Source organism: Marmota marmota, unplaced genomic scaffold, assembly GCF_001458135.2.
Source record: "Marmota marmota marmota unplaced genomic scaffold, marMar, whole genome shotgun sequence".
Classification (NCBI taxonomy): Eukaryota; Metazoa; Chordata; class Mammalia; order Rodentia; family Sciuridae; genus Marmota; species Marmota marmota.
The window spans coordinates 6,899,681-6,915,488 of NW_026000020.1; the positions used below are offsets into that span (position 1 = coordinate 6,899,681).

The following is a 15,808-nucleotide window of genomic DNA, read 5'->3' on the forward strand; positions in this document are numbered from 1 at the left end:
AAAAAAAAAAAAAAAAAAGCTTAATCTGTTGAGTGTACCTATTAGTGACAGTGGTTCTGTTTTTAGTTCTGTTTTACTTCATAATGGCTTTGTGTCTCCCTGTTGCTTTGTGTGGTTTAGAGGGCATGGACTATTCATCAAGTTGTTTATTATTTTTATTTTAAAAAATTATTCAAATTTGTTACATATGATAGCAGAATGCATTTCAATTCATATTACACATATATAGCATAATTTTTCATGTCTGTGGTTGTACACAATGTAGAGTCACACCATTCATGTCTTTATACATGTACTTAGAGTAATAATGTCCGTCTCATTCCACTGCTTTTCCTACCCCCATGCCCCCTCCCTTGCCCTCCCTCCCCTTTGCCCTATCTAGAGTTCGTCTAATCTTCCCATGTCCCCCTCCCAATCCCTGTTACAAATCAGCATCCTTATATCAGAGAAAACATCAGCATTTGGTTTGGGGGATTGCTTGACTTCACTTAGCATTATATTCTCCAACTCCATCCATTTACCTGGAAATGCCATGATTTTATTCTCTTTTAATGCTGAGTAATATTCCATTGTGTGTATATTTACCAAGTTGTTCTATTTATACCACCTGCAGTAGGCCTTTGGCTATGACAGATGGTGGCTGACCTCAGTCAATATGTTTGTTTTTTCCTGGGGGATCTATGTGTTTACCTCTATACTATTTATAGAGTGGTATTCTCCCACAGATCACCACCCATTAGTGGGAGACATAATTAATTTAGGGGATTATGATCAATTTTTAAAAAAGAAAAAGTAGAAAATGAGTGTCAGCATATTTTATGGAACTTGTCTAGTTACCCAAGTATGTATGAGTTTGTGCGTGAGACACAGAACGAGTTGTAGTTAAAAATATTTGAAAGTTACTTTCTTTAGAAGCGGTGAGGCTGCTGTTGATGGCTAGTTACCCTTAGGACAGGGAGACTGGCTCGGCTGGGAACCATGTGGGGAGGAGATCTGCACCTTGCTTTATTCCTTTTAAATTGCTTTTGAAATTTGAATCATGACTTTGTGCTGTGTGGGGGGGAAAAAAAAAAAAAGAGGCTTGAGTTCCAGCATTACTGCCTTTAGAAATGATGGCTGCAAAATAGCTGAGGCAGAGTTGGCACGTGGCACAGTGTGGCCTCCAGTAGGCACCCAGTAAATATTCTAGCTGCATTGGGAGAATAGTGCGAATTATCGTGTGTGTGTGTGTGTGTGTGTGTGCACGCGCGCATAGTGCTGGAGGTTGAACCCAGGCCCCTCTACTACTTAGTTACATTCCCAGCACTTTTCTTAGTGTAGTTTTTAATTTTTAATTTTGAAACAAGTCTTACTGAGTTCTTGAGGCTGCCCTGGAATTTGAATCCTCCTGCCTCTGCCTTCCTAGTAGCTGGGATTACAGGCAGGTGCTGCTGTACCTGGCTTGAGTCAATTTTGGGTGGGGGGAGGGGTACTGGGAATTGAACTCGGGGGCACTTGACCACTGAGCCACATCCCCAGCCCTAATTTGTAGTTTTGTGTTTTGTTTAGAGATGGAGCTTCACCGGATTGCTTAGTGCCTCGATTTTTTTTTTTTTCTGAGGCTGGCTTTGAACTCGTGATCCTCCTGCCTCAGATCCTCCTGCCTCAGATCCTCCTGCCTCAGATCCTCCTGCCTCAACCTCCCAAGCCACTGGGATTACAGGCGTGTACCACTGCACCTGGCTTGAGTTGATCTTTGTAAAAATGGCAGATGATAGTAGAGGAGGCTAGGAGGGGCACTGGAGACAGAGACATGAATCGAGCAAAGACAGTGATAGAAATGAGCCCTTGTGTGCTCAGAGGCCGGGGAGCATGGGTTGACCACAGGTATCAGTAAGTCAGTGGGCATTTGGAAACCAGGCAGCTGAAGTGGCTTTGCACATGGAAAGTAGGTCCTTTGGCCAAGGTTGGATATTTTGTTTGTCTTATATTTTAAATTTTTTAAAATATTTTTTTAGTTGTAGATGGACACAGGCCTTATTTATTTGTTTTTATGTGGTGCAGAGGATCGAACCTAATGCCTTACATGTGTCAGGCAAGTGCTCTTCCACTGAGCCACAACCCAGCCCCTTGTCTTACTTTTTGTAATGGAAAATTGGAAGTGCGTAACACACATCCTATGTACCTGTCCCCAACTTCCACAGTTACCAGCTCATGGCCAGGCTTGTTGGTTTGTTTTTTCTCTTCACTGTGGGGATTGACTGCTGGGCAAGTGCTGTACCACTGAGCTCCACCCCACTCCCAGACTGTAACCTTCCTAAGTCCTTTTCCACTCCATTAGTTATTTTGAAGCATATTCTAAATTTATTATTAGAAGAGCCTAATTCTTTTGTGTGTGTGTGTGTGCGCGCTCGCGCGTGTGGTGCTAGGGAGTGAACCCAGGGCCTCGTGCATGCAAGGCAAGCACTCTACCAACTCAGCTATATCCCCAGCCCGAGCCTAATTCTTGTGTAGATATTTTGGTAATTTCAAAAAGGGATTTTTTTTTCCATTTTTTTAAATTTCAAAAAGGGATTTTTGAAAACATAGCTTGTGTCATAATCATGCATAAAACAATTGACAGAAATCCCTAATACCAAACCATTTTAAGTCTAAATCAGTGTTTAAATTTTCCTGATTGTGAACTATTTTGCTATTGGAATCAGAATTTGAATAAGATCAGGTGTTGACATTTGTCCCTGCTGCCTTTTGTGTCTCTTTATATCAGTTAGATCATCTTTCCTGGATACTGGTAATTAGGTCTGGAGGCTTGAGCAGATTCAGGTTGGTAGGTTATTTTGGGCAGGATCATTTTAATTGGGAGGCAGATAATGTCTGCTTTGCCATTTCTTTGTGAACCTGTAAGTTGTTAATGATTATCCATTGTGTCATTAGAGGTTACTGAATACTGATATTGTAGTTCTTTCCTACTTCCTTTCTTTATTGGGTGGAATACTTCATAGGCATAGTTCCTCATCAATTGCTTGGTTTCCTATAGTTCACATAGGAAAGGGAGATAGGAGAAATACTTGACTTGTTTTCTTTATTTATTAGTTTTCAAAATAAAACAAGTTTGTTCTGTCAATTAGAAATCCTCAAAGACAAGGTTCTGTTTCTTTTTTTTTTAATTTTTATTTTATTATTTAGTTTTAAGTAGACGCAATATCTTTATTTTGTATTTATGTGGATCTAACCTAGTGCCTCAAGCATGCTAGGCGAGAACTCTACCACAGAGCCACAATCCCAGCCCTCTGTTTCTTAAGGAAGTATCATTTTTGAAACACAAATTTAAATGTACTAGGTTAGTTTTTATACATTAGTTACTCTTACTGATGATCATATTAATGATCTTATTAATCCTGGTTTTGGGTAATGGGGGCTTCTTGTTGGCTTCAGGACCCTAGGAGCTTTCTAGTATTAAAAGATGTTCCCGGATCATGTTTTATATTTTTAGCTCTAAACCTAGAAATTAGAGTTCTGGTTCCTTTAGTGGAAAATGGCCTTTTAATACCACAGCTTGGCTGTAAGGAGTGCTCACAGCTGCAGGGTCATTTATTGGTTTTAGGCCATTTTATTTGTTTGTATTTTATTTAGAGACAGGGTTGAGTTTTTTAGTGCCTTGCTTTTGCTGAGGCTGGCTTTGAACTTGTGATCCTTGGGCCTCCTCCTATGGAGCTGCTGGGATTACAGACATGCGCCACAGGGCCTGCCTCCCCAGCTCTTTTTATTTTAAGACAGGGTCTTGCTGAGTTGCCTAGGCTTACCTTGAACTTGGGATCTTCCTGCCTCAACCTTCTGAGTAGCTGGGATCACAAGCGTGCATCACAGTCCCCAGAGACTCCCCCACAGGTTCTTTATTTACTTTGGATTTTTAGTATTGCTCTGAAAATTTTAGTTTTAATAAATGAAATATTTGTGTTCAAAGTCAGATCTATAAATAATAAGCAAAGTGATTTAGATTTCCCCCATTCCCCCACCCCCACCCCGTTCTTCCTTCCCCACAGTAACCATGGCATTTTTGGCTTCATTTGGATAATGTCAGCAGCAGTGGAAGAAAGTCCAGGTCTCTTGACGTCCCCATCCAAATGTTTTGTGGGTGGAATAATTTGAAGTCTTATGCTTGTGCTGATTCATGCTGTCCCCTCGCCAGCCCTTGTGGGGGCTTCTGTCGCTGTTCCTGTTTACAGCCTTTGCCTCCCTTCCCTCTGCACTGCAGTGTCTTTTCAGCACCTTTCTCTGAGTCAGAGACTGGAGCGGATCGTTTCCTCTGCAGCACCTCGCACACGGCCAGACGTATAGCAGACAAAGTACAGATGGAAAAGTGCTCTCTTTTACTCCTTCAGGTGGAATGTAATCTGTCTAGGCTTCTCAGGGTCAGGCACTTCAGATTTTCTTAATAATTGCACGTCCTTTGCTGTATTAGTGTGAAGGCTGAGCTAGAGAGACAGTGGGTGTGTGATTTCAGTGGTCCGAATTCTCAGTTTTCTCACTGAGCAGGAGGGTGACGTTGGGCAACATTACTTTAAGCTTTTTTTGCTTGATTTCCTCATGTAAAATGGGGGGATAGTTGAACCTACAATGTAGGATTGTTGAGAGAAATTGCAGCAGTTCCTGGCCCACAGTAAGTTATTGTATAGTTGTTTGCTATTGTTACTAGTAGGAGGTGCAGGTGAAGATGAAGGTCTTGAAGCTGAAACATAGCCCTGTATTTGAAGAACTCATAGGACTCAGCATTTAGTTGTTTTCTCAGCTGATTTTATGACAATGATGTAATAAGTCTGCATAGACGGTGATGACAGAGACAAGAATGGTCTGCGGACTCCCAGGCCTCCTTCTCCAGCAGGGAGTGCAGGAGTGTGTGCGCCCTGCTTCTGTGTGGGAAGGCCCTGCGGAGCTCAGCATCCATAGGTTGTATTGGGAGCTGGTCTCATGGCACCCTCTACTTAGTGAGTACCATCATTCCAGACCCCCAGGAAGAAAACCTGCTTGGCATAAGTCACAACGGTTTGCATTGTCTGAGCACAGGGAGCCCCCTTACCAATGGGACTAGGACACCCTAGGAGCCATGCTTGCTAGAGGTCACCCTGTAGGCAGGCGTTGCTGTGAACAGTTGGTCTCAGGCATCAGGTGAGTCTGTTCTTCACAGGTTAAAATGGTGGCACTCCTTACTCCCGAATGGGCACTGGCTGTCGGTGATGCTGGGTGTGGAGGCTGTGGTGTGTGCTCAGGTACCCTCATCTTTGCCCTGTTTCTTTTCCAGAATGGCTTTGACTACTTGCTGACATACAGTGACAATCCCCAGACTGTGTTTCCTCGCTACTGTGTTAGCTGGATGGTTTCCAGCGGTGAGTGGAGATGTGTGTCAGGGCTGGGAACTGGGGTGAACATTTTGTTTTTCTCTGTCTTCTTAATGGCAGCACTGAATCTCTGTAATCCCTGCTACAGAGATTCAGTGCCCTTCCCAGTTCATTCTGGTCTCCAGGTGGGATTGTAAGAATGAGAATTATAGGGTCCCAGAAGGGAACTTGTACCCAGAGGAGACTTTTTATTTTGATTTTTTTTAGTACTGGGGATTGAACCCAGGGGCACTTAATCAGTGAGCCACAATCACAACCTTTTTTTTTTTTTTTTTTTTTAAATGAGACAGGATCTCACTAAGTTGCTGAGACTAGCTTTGAACTTGGAATTCTCCTGCCTCAGCTTCCGGAGTTGCTAGGATTGAAGGCATGTGCCACTGCACCTGGCCAGAGGAGAGTTTCTAAAACATATGCTTCAATGTCTTAAATATAGACTGTGTACTTTAATGTGTTTAATTTTTTTTTTTTTTTTTTTTTTTTTTTTTGCAGCTGGGGATTGAACTCAGGGGCACTCAGCCACTGAGCCACATCCCTACCCGCCCTCTTTTTGTATTTTATTTAGCGATGGTCTCACTCAGTTGCTTAGTGCCTTGCTTTTTGCTGAATGGCTTTGAATTTCTGATCCTCCTGCCTCAGCCTCCTGAGCCGCTGGGATTGCAGGCATGCACCACCACACCAGGCTTAAATTTTTTCTTTAGTAGTGTTGAAAACTCTTAAGATCTGGCTTAGAAAATATGATTGTGGGCAGTCACCTAGGGAAAGGGCCACCACCCATGTAAGAGAGGCTGCACATCGCAGCTGTAATTTCACCTTCCCCTTCTAACGTCGTGTCTCAGAAAGCATCCTCGTGATTGTTTTCTATAGGCATTTGCTTATTCCTTGGGGGAAATGGAGAGAAGATTGAATGTTTCTGTTTGACATTTTTTTTTTTTTTTAATATTTTTTTTTTAGAGAATTTTAATATTTATTTTTTAGTTCTCGGTGGACACAACATCTTTGCTTGTATGTGGTGCTGAGGATCGAACCCGGGCCACACGCATGCCAGGCGAGCGCACTACCGCTTGAGCCACATCCCCAGCCCCCTGTTTGACATTTATCTAAGTTAAATTGGCAGTTATTTTGACATGCCACTGATGTGTATTTTAATCACCTCAAAGAGCCTTTTGGGATTTCAGTGGCCTGATCACTGCCCCTTCTGCAAGGATCGTAGGTTGTGGGTGTTTTTGCAGTCCATGCAGAGGGAACACCTTCTGGCGGCAGCTGTCACTTGTAGTTTGCCACTCAGGCTGCCTTGGTATGAGGAAGAGCAGCTCCCCACCACCAAAGAGGGGGCCGTGCAGCTTTGAATCTTCTGTTGATTTCTGGTCGTCTTAACTAGACCCCCGTCTCCCCCAGGCATGCCGGATTTCCTGGAGAAGCTGCACACAGCCACTCTGAAAGCCAAGAACATGGAAATCAAAGTGAAGGACTATATCCCGGCAAAACCTCTGGAGATGAGCAGTGAGGCCAAGGCCACCGCCCAGTCATCGGAGCGGAAGAATGAGGGCAGTTGTAGCCCTGCTAGGATCGAGTATGCCTAAAGGGCCTTAGGAGAAGACGGGACCGGTCCTTCCAGCCCTGTCTTTGTCCCTCCCTCTGCCACAGAATGGGGAAAAGCCGTGGAGGCATGTACGTAACCATCAGTGCAAGATCATTCAAGGACTAGTGTCTGATTTCCTTCCGAGCCCTATGCTGCTCTTGATCAGAGAGGAAGCGGGATCCATGGAGGCACTGCCGTGTTCTCAGGCTGACCAGTTTGAAATTCAGTATTTGACTGAGCTAATCTGGAACAAGCCTCTCACCTCAGGTTGGAAGTGGACGACTCCGTTGGCTTCCCCTGAATGGTTCCTTGCTGACATTCCAGATCCCACCATGGGTTTTGCAGTGCTGGAATTTCCTCCAGTTCTGAAGGTCACCTGGAAAGTTTGGGTGGCCAGTTATTTCTTCAGGAGGGTCACTGGGAGTGCTCTTGGTAACAGTCTTGGTGTGAATGGGTGTAAACAGCTCTTGGCCGTGTTAAGTGCCTTGTCCTCACCTTGCTTTTATCTTTAGGAGCATGAAGTTTGTACCAAGAAATTCTCTCCCTGCAAAATACTTCCCTTGGCTCACTCACCTGACCCCAGACATTTTCCTGGGAACTGGCCAGCTCCATGCTCGTGTGCTGTAGTCACCAAATCCTTTCCTCTTCCCAGCCTTTGCTGGGAGCACTGGAGATTAGTTTCTGTATCATCAGTGTTTTGACAGGGTCAGTAGAAAGGCTCAAACATCACATTTAAATTTATTTTATTTTTTTTTAACTTTGTGTCAAAAAGGAGTTGGGGGTGTTTTCTCCATAGTAACACAGTATAGAAAACAGTTCTTTGGTTCAGGCATTATTTTCCTCACCTGAGGTTTGACTTGTCCTCCTCAGAAGGCAGAGGAGGGGGGCTGGGCCGCCCCCTTGGAGTGCTCAGCACTTAGACCAGCTGCTGTCTAGACAAGCAGATGTAATCTTGTCCCAGATACTAATATGATAGGGATGTGGTGTATGTGACCCTCTTGTTCCTCTAAAAAGTTTTTCCTCCTCTCTCGAGAGCTGAAATGAAGGCAAACCGTACCATTTAATAAGGTCACAGCCACATGGTATCTGCTTGGTCTTGGTTTTGCCAATGGTCCTGTCACAGTGTGTTGGGAGAATAGGGATCAAATTTTTTCCTCCCTTCTTTCTTTTCTGGAGTTCAAATGGCTGAATTTTTACCTTTTTTCCTGCTTGCTACCCTGTTGTGTTGGAAAGGGACTCTAAACCTGGAACTAACCTAAACCCCTCCTGACCTTCTTGTTGCCTGTCCAGTTTTGTGCCAAGGAAGTAACTGTCCCCGTTCATGTCTCCTGAGTCACTGGCAGAGCAGAGAGGTCCTGGGTGGTCCCAGCATCTTTGCATTGAGGATTTCTTTCCTTCCCCAGAGGAGCCAGGGAAGAGTCCCTGGGTTATTAACGTCCGAACTTAGTGCCTGCCAGTGTGAGTGGGTGTGTGCGAGAGAGCGTACCTGCGTGCGTGTGCACAGGTGCTAAGCAGCTGTGGTTGCCCCATATTCTGATTTAACAGCAGTTTGACTCTGTAGAGTTACTTATGTCATTGTAATGAATTCACTCCTAACTGTGACATTTTTATCAAATGTGTGAATAAATACATAAAGATTGGTACAAAGGAGTGTTTGTCTCTGAATGGACTGTGGCAGGAAAGCCTCCATGTTGGGCTTGTCCTTCTTTCCACATCACAGAGCTGTGAACTGACCCCAGGAGCTGACCTGGGAAGCAGCAGGGCTTAGTCTTAACTGTCCGGTTGTGGCTGGCTACACCTGCCCTTTGCAGGTGATCAGCCTAGCAGTTGAGCACAGCCTCCTCTGCCATGTCGTGTGCTGGGGCTTTGCAGAGGGTGGAACTCTTAAGTGCGAGGCTGAGTTGAGGACAGTCCAGGAACTTCAGTGGAGGCCTGCTGGAAAGTGGGTTGGCATGTAGGCAGCTGGTTCTGCCAGAACCCAGCTTTGTTCCAGGAGGATCAATATGTTTTTATTTTTTTATTTATTTATTTTTAGTCATACATGACAGCAGAATGAATTTTGACATGTAATACATACATTGAATGTACATACATCAATCATATTGTCAATTCTGTTCTGCTGCCCTTCCTATCCTCCAGGAGGATCAATATGTTTTTGAAAGCTTTGAGCACAGCATGAATTTGGGGTTTATGTGTGTTTCTCCCATGGGAAAATCCAGGAGGACAGGCACAAGCATCCCACCTGTCTGGCTAGAGCTGTGGCTGCGCAGGCACAAATGAGGCACATGCTCCACCCACGTCTCACCCCCCTGGGGTTGCACAGAGAACCCTGTGGCCTCATCTCACAATTGCAAGCTGAAGTTCTCCCGTGGTCACCTGGCCTTGGCCCTCACAACTTCTTGTCCTCGATGCTTTGAGGCACCTTTGCATTTTTCCTTTCTTTCCCTTTATCCCTCCTCTTCTGTTTTCTTGCACAGTGGCAGGTGGGAGCTGGGTGGCAGGCTGAGACCTTCTGTAAGCAACCTGCAAGTTCCTTTCAAGGCGAATGCTTTATTTGTATATTTTATTTATTATAAGCCCTAGAGGTTTCTTTTTCTTTTTCTTCTTTTTTTTTTTTTTGGTACTGGGATTAAGTCCAGGGGTGCTTAACCACTGAGACAAACCCCCAGCCCTTTTTTATGTTTTATGTAGAGACAGGGTCTGGCTGAGTTGCTGGGGCCTCACTTTTGCTGGGGCTGGCTTTGAACTTGGGATCCTCTGGCCTCAGTCTCCTGAGCCACTGGGATCACATGCATCCGCCAACCCTCCTGGCTCCTATAGGTTTTTTATGTGGTCTTGCATAGTGCAGGGACTTGGGGACATGCTCTCATCTACTCCCACAAGCTGTGAGCACTGGCCAGCCCTGTTGTGTGGAAGAGGAAATGACATCAGAGGCTTAAGCAATTTTCTTGCTGCTTGTGCCTGACAGGAATCTGGTGAGGCTTTTCTAGCCAGTGTGGCTGTACCCAGCATGTGCTTCACTGAGCAGCTGTGAATGGAACATTAACATGAAGTTTCTACTTTGAAAAGTTTCGTATATTAAAGGTTGACAGTTTTCAAAACTACCTGTACCACCTGTACCTTTATCTGTACCTTTACTGGTTCAGGTCGTGGTGTGTGTGCCTCCTCTTTTCACAATCATTTGAAAATAACTTGCAAACAAAATATATTCCACTCTGTAACACTTGAACATGCTTTTTAAAAAATTTTTTTTAGTTGTCCATAGACCTTTATTTTATTTATTAATGTGGTGCTGAGAATGTAACCCAGTGCCTCCCACATGCTAGGCAAGTGCTGTACCACTGAGCTACATCCAGCCCCTTGAGCATGCTTTTTATAAGGATGTTAACAGTCCCATTAGCATATGAGATAAATTACAGTGTTATAATATTTAATAATGCAATTTGTATTAAAATTTACCCAGTTGCTTCCCAAATGACTTTTGCAGTCCCCTCAATCCTCACTGCAGTGCAGTTTCTGATTGCATTTGTCCCTTACCATCTAGTTGCCTGTCCTTTGTAATGTCACTGCCCCTGTGCTTTATACAAAACAATGTCATGGAGCAGTTCTCAAACTTGATTGCAAACCCCAAAGCCTGGGCCACACCGCAGGTGCCTGCACCTGACGTGGAAGTGTTGCATGTTGAAGTAACCGTAGACAAGCAGGCTGTAGCCTGCAGGCTTCCATTATTGACTCAGGGAGCTCAGACTCAGCCACTAATGGCTGTCATTTCTGAGCACTTGGTGTGCCAGACACCAGACACTGCTGCATGCTCTCATCTACTCCCACAAGCTGTGAGCACTGGCTAGCCCTGTTGTGTGGAAGAGGAAATGACATCAGAGGCTTAAGCAATCTTCTTGCTCAAGGTCACACAGGGTGTGATGTCAGAGCCAGATGCCGACCCAGCTTTGACCGGCAGAGTCCAGTCAGTAAGGCTTAAACAGGCTCATGTCTCACAAACACAGTGCTAGGTCCCTGCCCTGGGCGCTGACTTGTTTTGGAGCCTGGCTCAGAGGCTCCCCTTTGGTGTCAGGTTCTATGTGGCTCATGCCACGCCCCCTCAGGGCTCAGCTCTGTTTCACCTGTGCTGTTCCCGTGAGTACTTGAATCATCAGTGCCATTTTCCTCCTGAAAACTCAGGATGTACACCATTCCCAGTAACAGCTTAACATAAAGTTATCTGGGGAGTCTTTTGGGGACATCGTGAAATTAAATTTTCTAAAAGTACTCAACTTCAGGATGTATTTGATCAGTCTCCACACCCAGTACGGTAGGGCAGAAGTCTAAAAATGCTCTTCATAAAATCTGAGGTCTATTTCTAGTAAATACCACTTAAAAGTCTCTTAAAAATCGAACAGTAGTGTGTGGATGAAAGTGACCTAATGCGAAACGTTTCCACAAACCTCCATGAGAGCTTGATGTAGCATCACTCAGATAGGTTTTGGAATTTTTTCAGACATCATAAATGTCTTTTCTTTGTGGCAGGGGTCCACCTTCTTTGAATAGAGCCCTTGCGGCCCTGCCACTGCATCTGACTTTTAAGATGGACCTGTATCTTTCTCTTCCTCTCTCCCTGCTCCTCCCTAACCTCACCAGTCTCAGGGGACAGGCTTCCATTATTGACTCAGGGAGCTCAGACTCAGCCACTAATGGCTGTCGTTTCTGAGCACTTGGAGTGCCAGACACCAGACACTGCTGCATGCTCTCATCTACTCCCTTTCTTCTCCATTCTGGGCAGAGCTATCTGTCCCTGAGCACACACCCACCATAAGAACAAAGTCATCCAGACTTCGGGGATGGCACCAGAAGGTCTCAGAAATGACTGTCTCCCAAACTAACAAGTGAATTACCATTGCAACAGAGTTGTAATGCAACACGTGGAAGGTGGCCTTTGAGACCTCTTTAAAAGCCCCCTGTTCCCCCTGCTGGGCAGAATCACAGCCTCTGGGAGCGTTTCTCCTTTGGTAGCAAAGTAATAAACTTCCTTTTTCTCAAAACTGTGCCCTAGTTATTGGATTGACATCAGGGACAAGGACCAACCTTTCAGCAACATGTTGATTGTGTACTTTTTTTTTTTTTTGGTACTGGATATTGAACCTAGGGGTGCTTAACCACTGAGCCACATCCTTTTTATTTTTAGAGACAGGGTCTCACTCAGTTACTTAGGGCCTTGCTAAGTTGCTGAGGCTGGCTTTGAACTTGTGATCCTCCTGCCTCAGCCTACAAAGCCAGTGGAATTATAGGTGTGCTCCATTGTGGTTCATCTTTACTTTTTTGTTTTTGTGGTGCTGAGGATTGCGAGGCAAGCACTCTACCAACTGAGCTATATCCCCAGCCCTTGATTATCTACTTTTAAAAAGCATAACCCCAGCTAAAGAGGCAGGGCAAAAGCGTGATAGAAATATTGGGTGTTTTCACAGTGTATTTTTTCCTCTTAGCTGTGCATGAGGATTATGTTCAGCCTCAAGGATAGAAACTGAACATGGCTTGGACAAGCCCACTGTTGGTTGCCTCCTCTGAATGCAGCCAGTCTGTGGCTGACATGGGAGACCATGGGCCTCCCCCAAAACTTGACTAGTAAGTAGCTTGCTGTTGCCTGGAAGCCTGGTAACACAGGTAACGCAGTTCATAGGTTGTATGTGGCATCTATGGTGAAACGTGACCACAAGCTGCAAAAGATCACTTTTTTTTTTTAACTTTGTTAGGCAGTTTCCCGGAGAGAAACAGTGCTCATGGTGTGAGGGTGTTTGAGGCAGATGCAGCACAGAGCCCGCCCTGGCACGACAGAAGGTGGCTATGGAGTCACCACAGCAGACAGCATGCACCACAGCTAATTCTATGAGGTTGTGATTTAATACTGCATCTTTACCCTCACTTACATTTCTGTCTACTGCCATTTGTGGTCTGTCAGTTTTGAGGTAATTTTTTATAAATTTTAATTTTCTTACTTTCTCTTGATTGTATTTCTGGACCCACTGTAGTTTGTCGATGCCCTTCGTAAAATGTGAACCTCTTTGTTCCCTGGAAGGTGGGCACCTGAGGGGGCTGGGCTCTCACTGATCTCTGTGTTCTCAGTGCCTCAGTGGGGCTGCTCCAGCCAGGCGCAGTGGCACACGCCTGTACTCCCAGAAGCTCGGGAGGCTGAGACAGGAGGATCTCTAGTTCAAAGCCAGCCTCAGCAATGGCGAGGTGCTAAGCAATTCAGTAAGACCTGTCTCTAAATTAAAAAATACAAAATAGGGCTGGGGTTGTGGCTCAACCCTACGGAGGGGCTGCTTCACTACTAGCCATTATGCCTGTATTCCATGTGGAGGTAAACAAAGGGAGAGTAGAAGTCCCCTCCTCTGAGGAACACTTCCCAGAATGCACACCATTTCTGCACACTGTCTAATGGCCAGGATTGAGTCAACATACCACCCGGCCACTAGAAAATATTCTGAATTTTGAACAAGATATGTACAACTAAAATTCAAATGTGATTTTGCAGAGGAAGGAGTGGATGGAAATGGGGACAACTGGCAGGCTTTGCCAAGGTACAGATAGAATTTCAAATGCAGCGTTTCAAAGGACTCTGAATGGTTCTTTGAGCAGGACAAAAATGGCCAGTAGACATTCTAGAGCTTTCAGTAGCTATTATAGAGTTCAGGTTTCAGTCGATGACCCTAGAGCTCACCAGTCTAGAATTTTATGTGGCATCCACATGGAGCCAGCTGGCCTGGATTCTGGGGCCCTAAGAACCTTGGGCCATCTGCAGTCTCCCCCGCCCCCAGGACCCCTCCAGCAGACCCAGGACTCTGAAGAAGTCCCTTTTTGGTCTTGGTGTCCAGAACAGGACTCTCAGTGGGGCGGGCTGTCACTTCCCCTCTTTCCTGGCTCCAGTTTATGTCCCTGCTCTCGTTCATTGTGCTTCTCTTTCTTTTTCCGTCCTCCAGCTCCACGTCCTGAGGGCTGGGCTTTGAGTGCTCTCTGTAGCGCAGGGTCCTTCAGGTATCTCCAGTTCCACGTGCAAGTGATTATAGTCATGGTGGCTCCACATCTGGAGGTCAGGACTCACTTGAAAAATGTGGGTGACAGGAGAGGAAGAAGCGCTGCTTTGAAACTTCCTCTTCTTTTGGTCGAATGCCCCAGGCACCGAACCCAAGTGTGCTAACCACTCAGCCATATCCCCAGCCCTTTTACCTTTTTATTTGAGACAGGCTCTTATTAAGTTGCCTAGGGCCTCACTAAATTGCTGAGGCTTGGAACTCGTAATCCTCCTGCCTCAGCCTCCCGAGCCGTTGGGATCATATGCGTGCTTCACTGTGCCTGGCTTAATTTCCTCTTTTCAAATATCACAGTCTTCCCTTTCCCTCAGAAGACAGTGAGGTGGCAGGCTGTAGCATTGGGGGGCAAGGTGGCTGTTCTCAGGTGGCTCTAAGTGGCTGGCTTGGGTGCTGCTGTGTTCTGGGAGCTGACCTATTTGTGGGTTCAGAAACTCCATCGTGTCAGAGTTGTCTGAACCCAGGGGGCCAAGCAGACTCCAAGAGAAAGACATTCATGATCAAGAAGTGTGGGCTGGGGCGGGGGCTGGGACTCAGGGCAGAGTGCTTACCTAGCACACGCGGGGCGCTGGGTTCGGTCCTCAGCACCATGTACAAATAAAATAAAGGTGTCCAACTTCTATTAAAACAAAATATTAAAAAAAAAAAAAGAAGTATGGGCTAGGCCACGCATGAAGCACACACCTGTAATCCCAGCAGCTCTGGAGGCTGAGGCAAGAGGATCGCAAGTTCAAAGCCAGCCTCAGCAACTTAGTGAGGCCCTAAGCAACTCAGTGAGACCCTGTCTCTAAGAAAAAAGTAAAAAGGGCTGGGGATATGGCTTCATGGTTATGTTCCCTGTGTTCAATCCCTGGTACCAAAAAAAAAAAAAAAAGAGTCTGGGCCAGCAGCCCAAGTCAGACCTTGTTAGCCTGACCAGTGTCTCCATGTAAATAGCACGAAGGATGCCCAGCCCAGCCCAGCCGTTGGGTCTGGGGTGTTCAGGCATTTGGGTGAGCATCAGCCCTGCTGTGTGTGCCTTGGTACCACACAGGAACCCTTCTGTAAGCACCTGGGCAGACACATGGATTCTTTTTTTAACATTTTTTTATACCTTTATTTATTTTTATGTGGTGCTGGGGATCGAACCCACTGCCTCACGCATGCTAGGCAAGTGCTTACCACTGAGCCCCAACCCCCCACCCAGCCACATTTGCTCTTTCGGGCCTGAGGCTGTTCAGTGCACTTCCCTAGATAGTGCTGATCCAACATTTGAACAGTTGTGGTGGTCCAGGGGAGGGTACCTTAGAGGACATCAAGTGCAGATCTTTCTTTTAAAAGTGATGCTAAGATGATATTAAAGGTTAGGATTTTCTCCAGACACACATTCTCTCTTGACTTGGCTAGATCTAGAACCTTGGTCCACTGGGACCCAAGGTGTTTTTCCATTTCACTGCATTTTTTTGAGAAAGGTTTTGAGAGATGTTTTTAAAGAGAATCTTTAATAAAATGTATAATGTGCATGCTGGAAATCACCCTTAACACTCCATCCTAAAGGACGGTCCTAGATGGATGAGGGTGTTTGGTAACAGTCAGTCACTGTGACAAAGTACCAGACACTGAGTGGCTTAAATAGCAGAAATTCACTCTCACACAGTTCTGGAGTCTAGAAGTCTGAGATCAGGGAGGGGCAGGCTGGTTTGATCTGACTGCTGTAAGGGAGAACATTCCAGGCCTCTCCTAGCTGCTATTTCTGCTACTGCTTCTTTTTTTTTTTTTTTTTTTTTTTTTTTTTA

The 15,808-nt window shown here is 45.4% G+C and overlaps 1 protein-coding gene across 1 annotated transcript in view; it reads left to right on the plus strand.

Moving 5' to 3' along the window:
• The window catches only part of Stard7 (StAR related lipid transfer domain containing 7), a 26,323-nt gene extending 17,726 nt beyond the window's left edge, over positions 1-8,597 (plus strand). The window contains 2 exon segments of the mRNA XM_015499736.2: positions 5,279-5,363; positions 6,771-8,597. Coding sequence (XP_015355222.1) covers positions 5,279-5,363; positions 6,771-6,955 — 270 coding nt within the window. The 3' untranslated portion in view covers positions 6,956-8,597.
• The last annotated feature ends 7,211 nt before the right edge of the window (positions 8,598-15,808 follow it).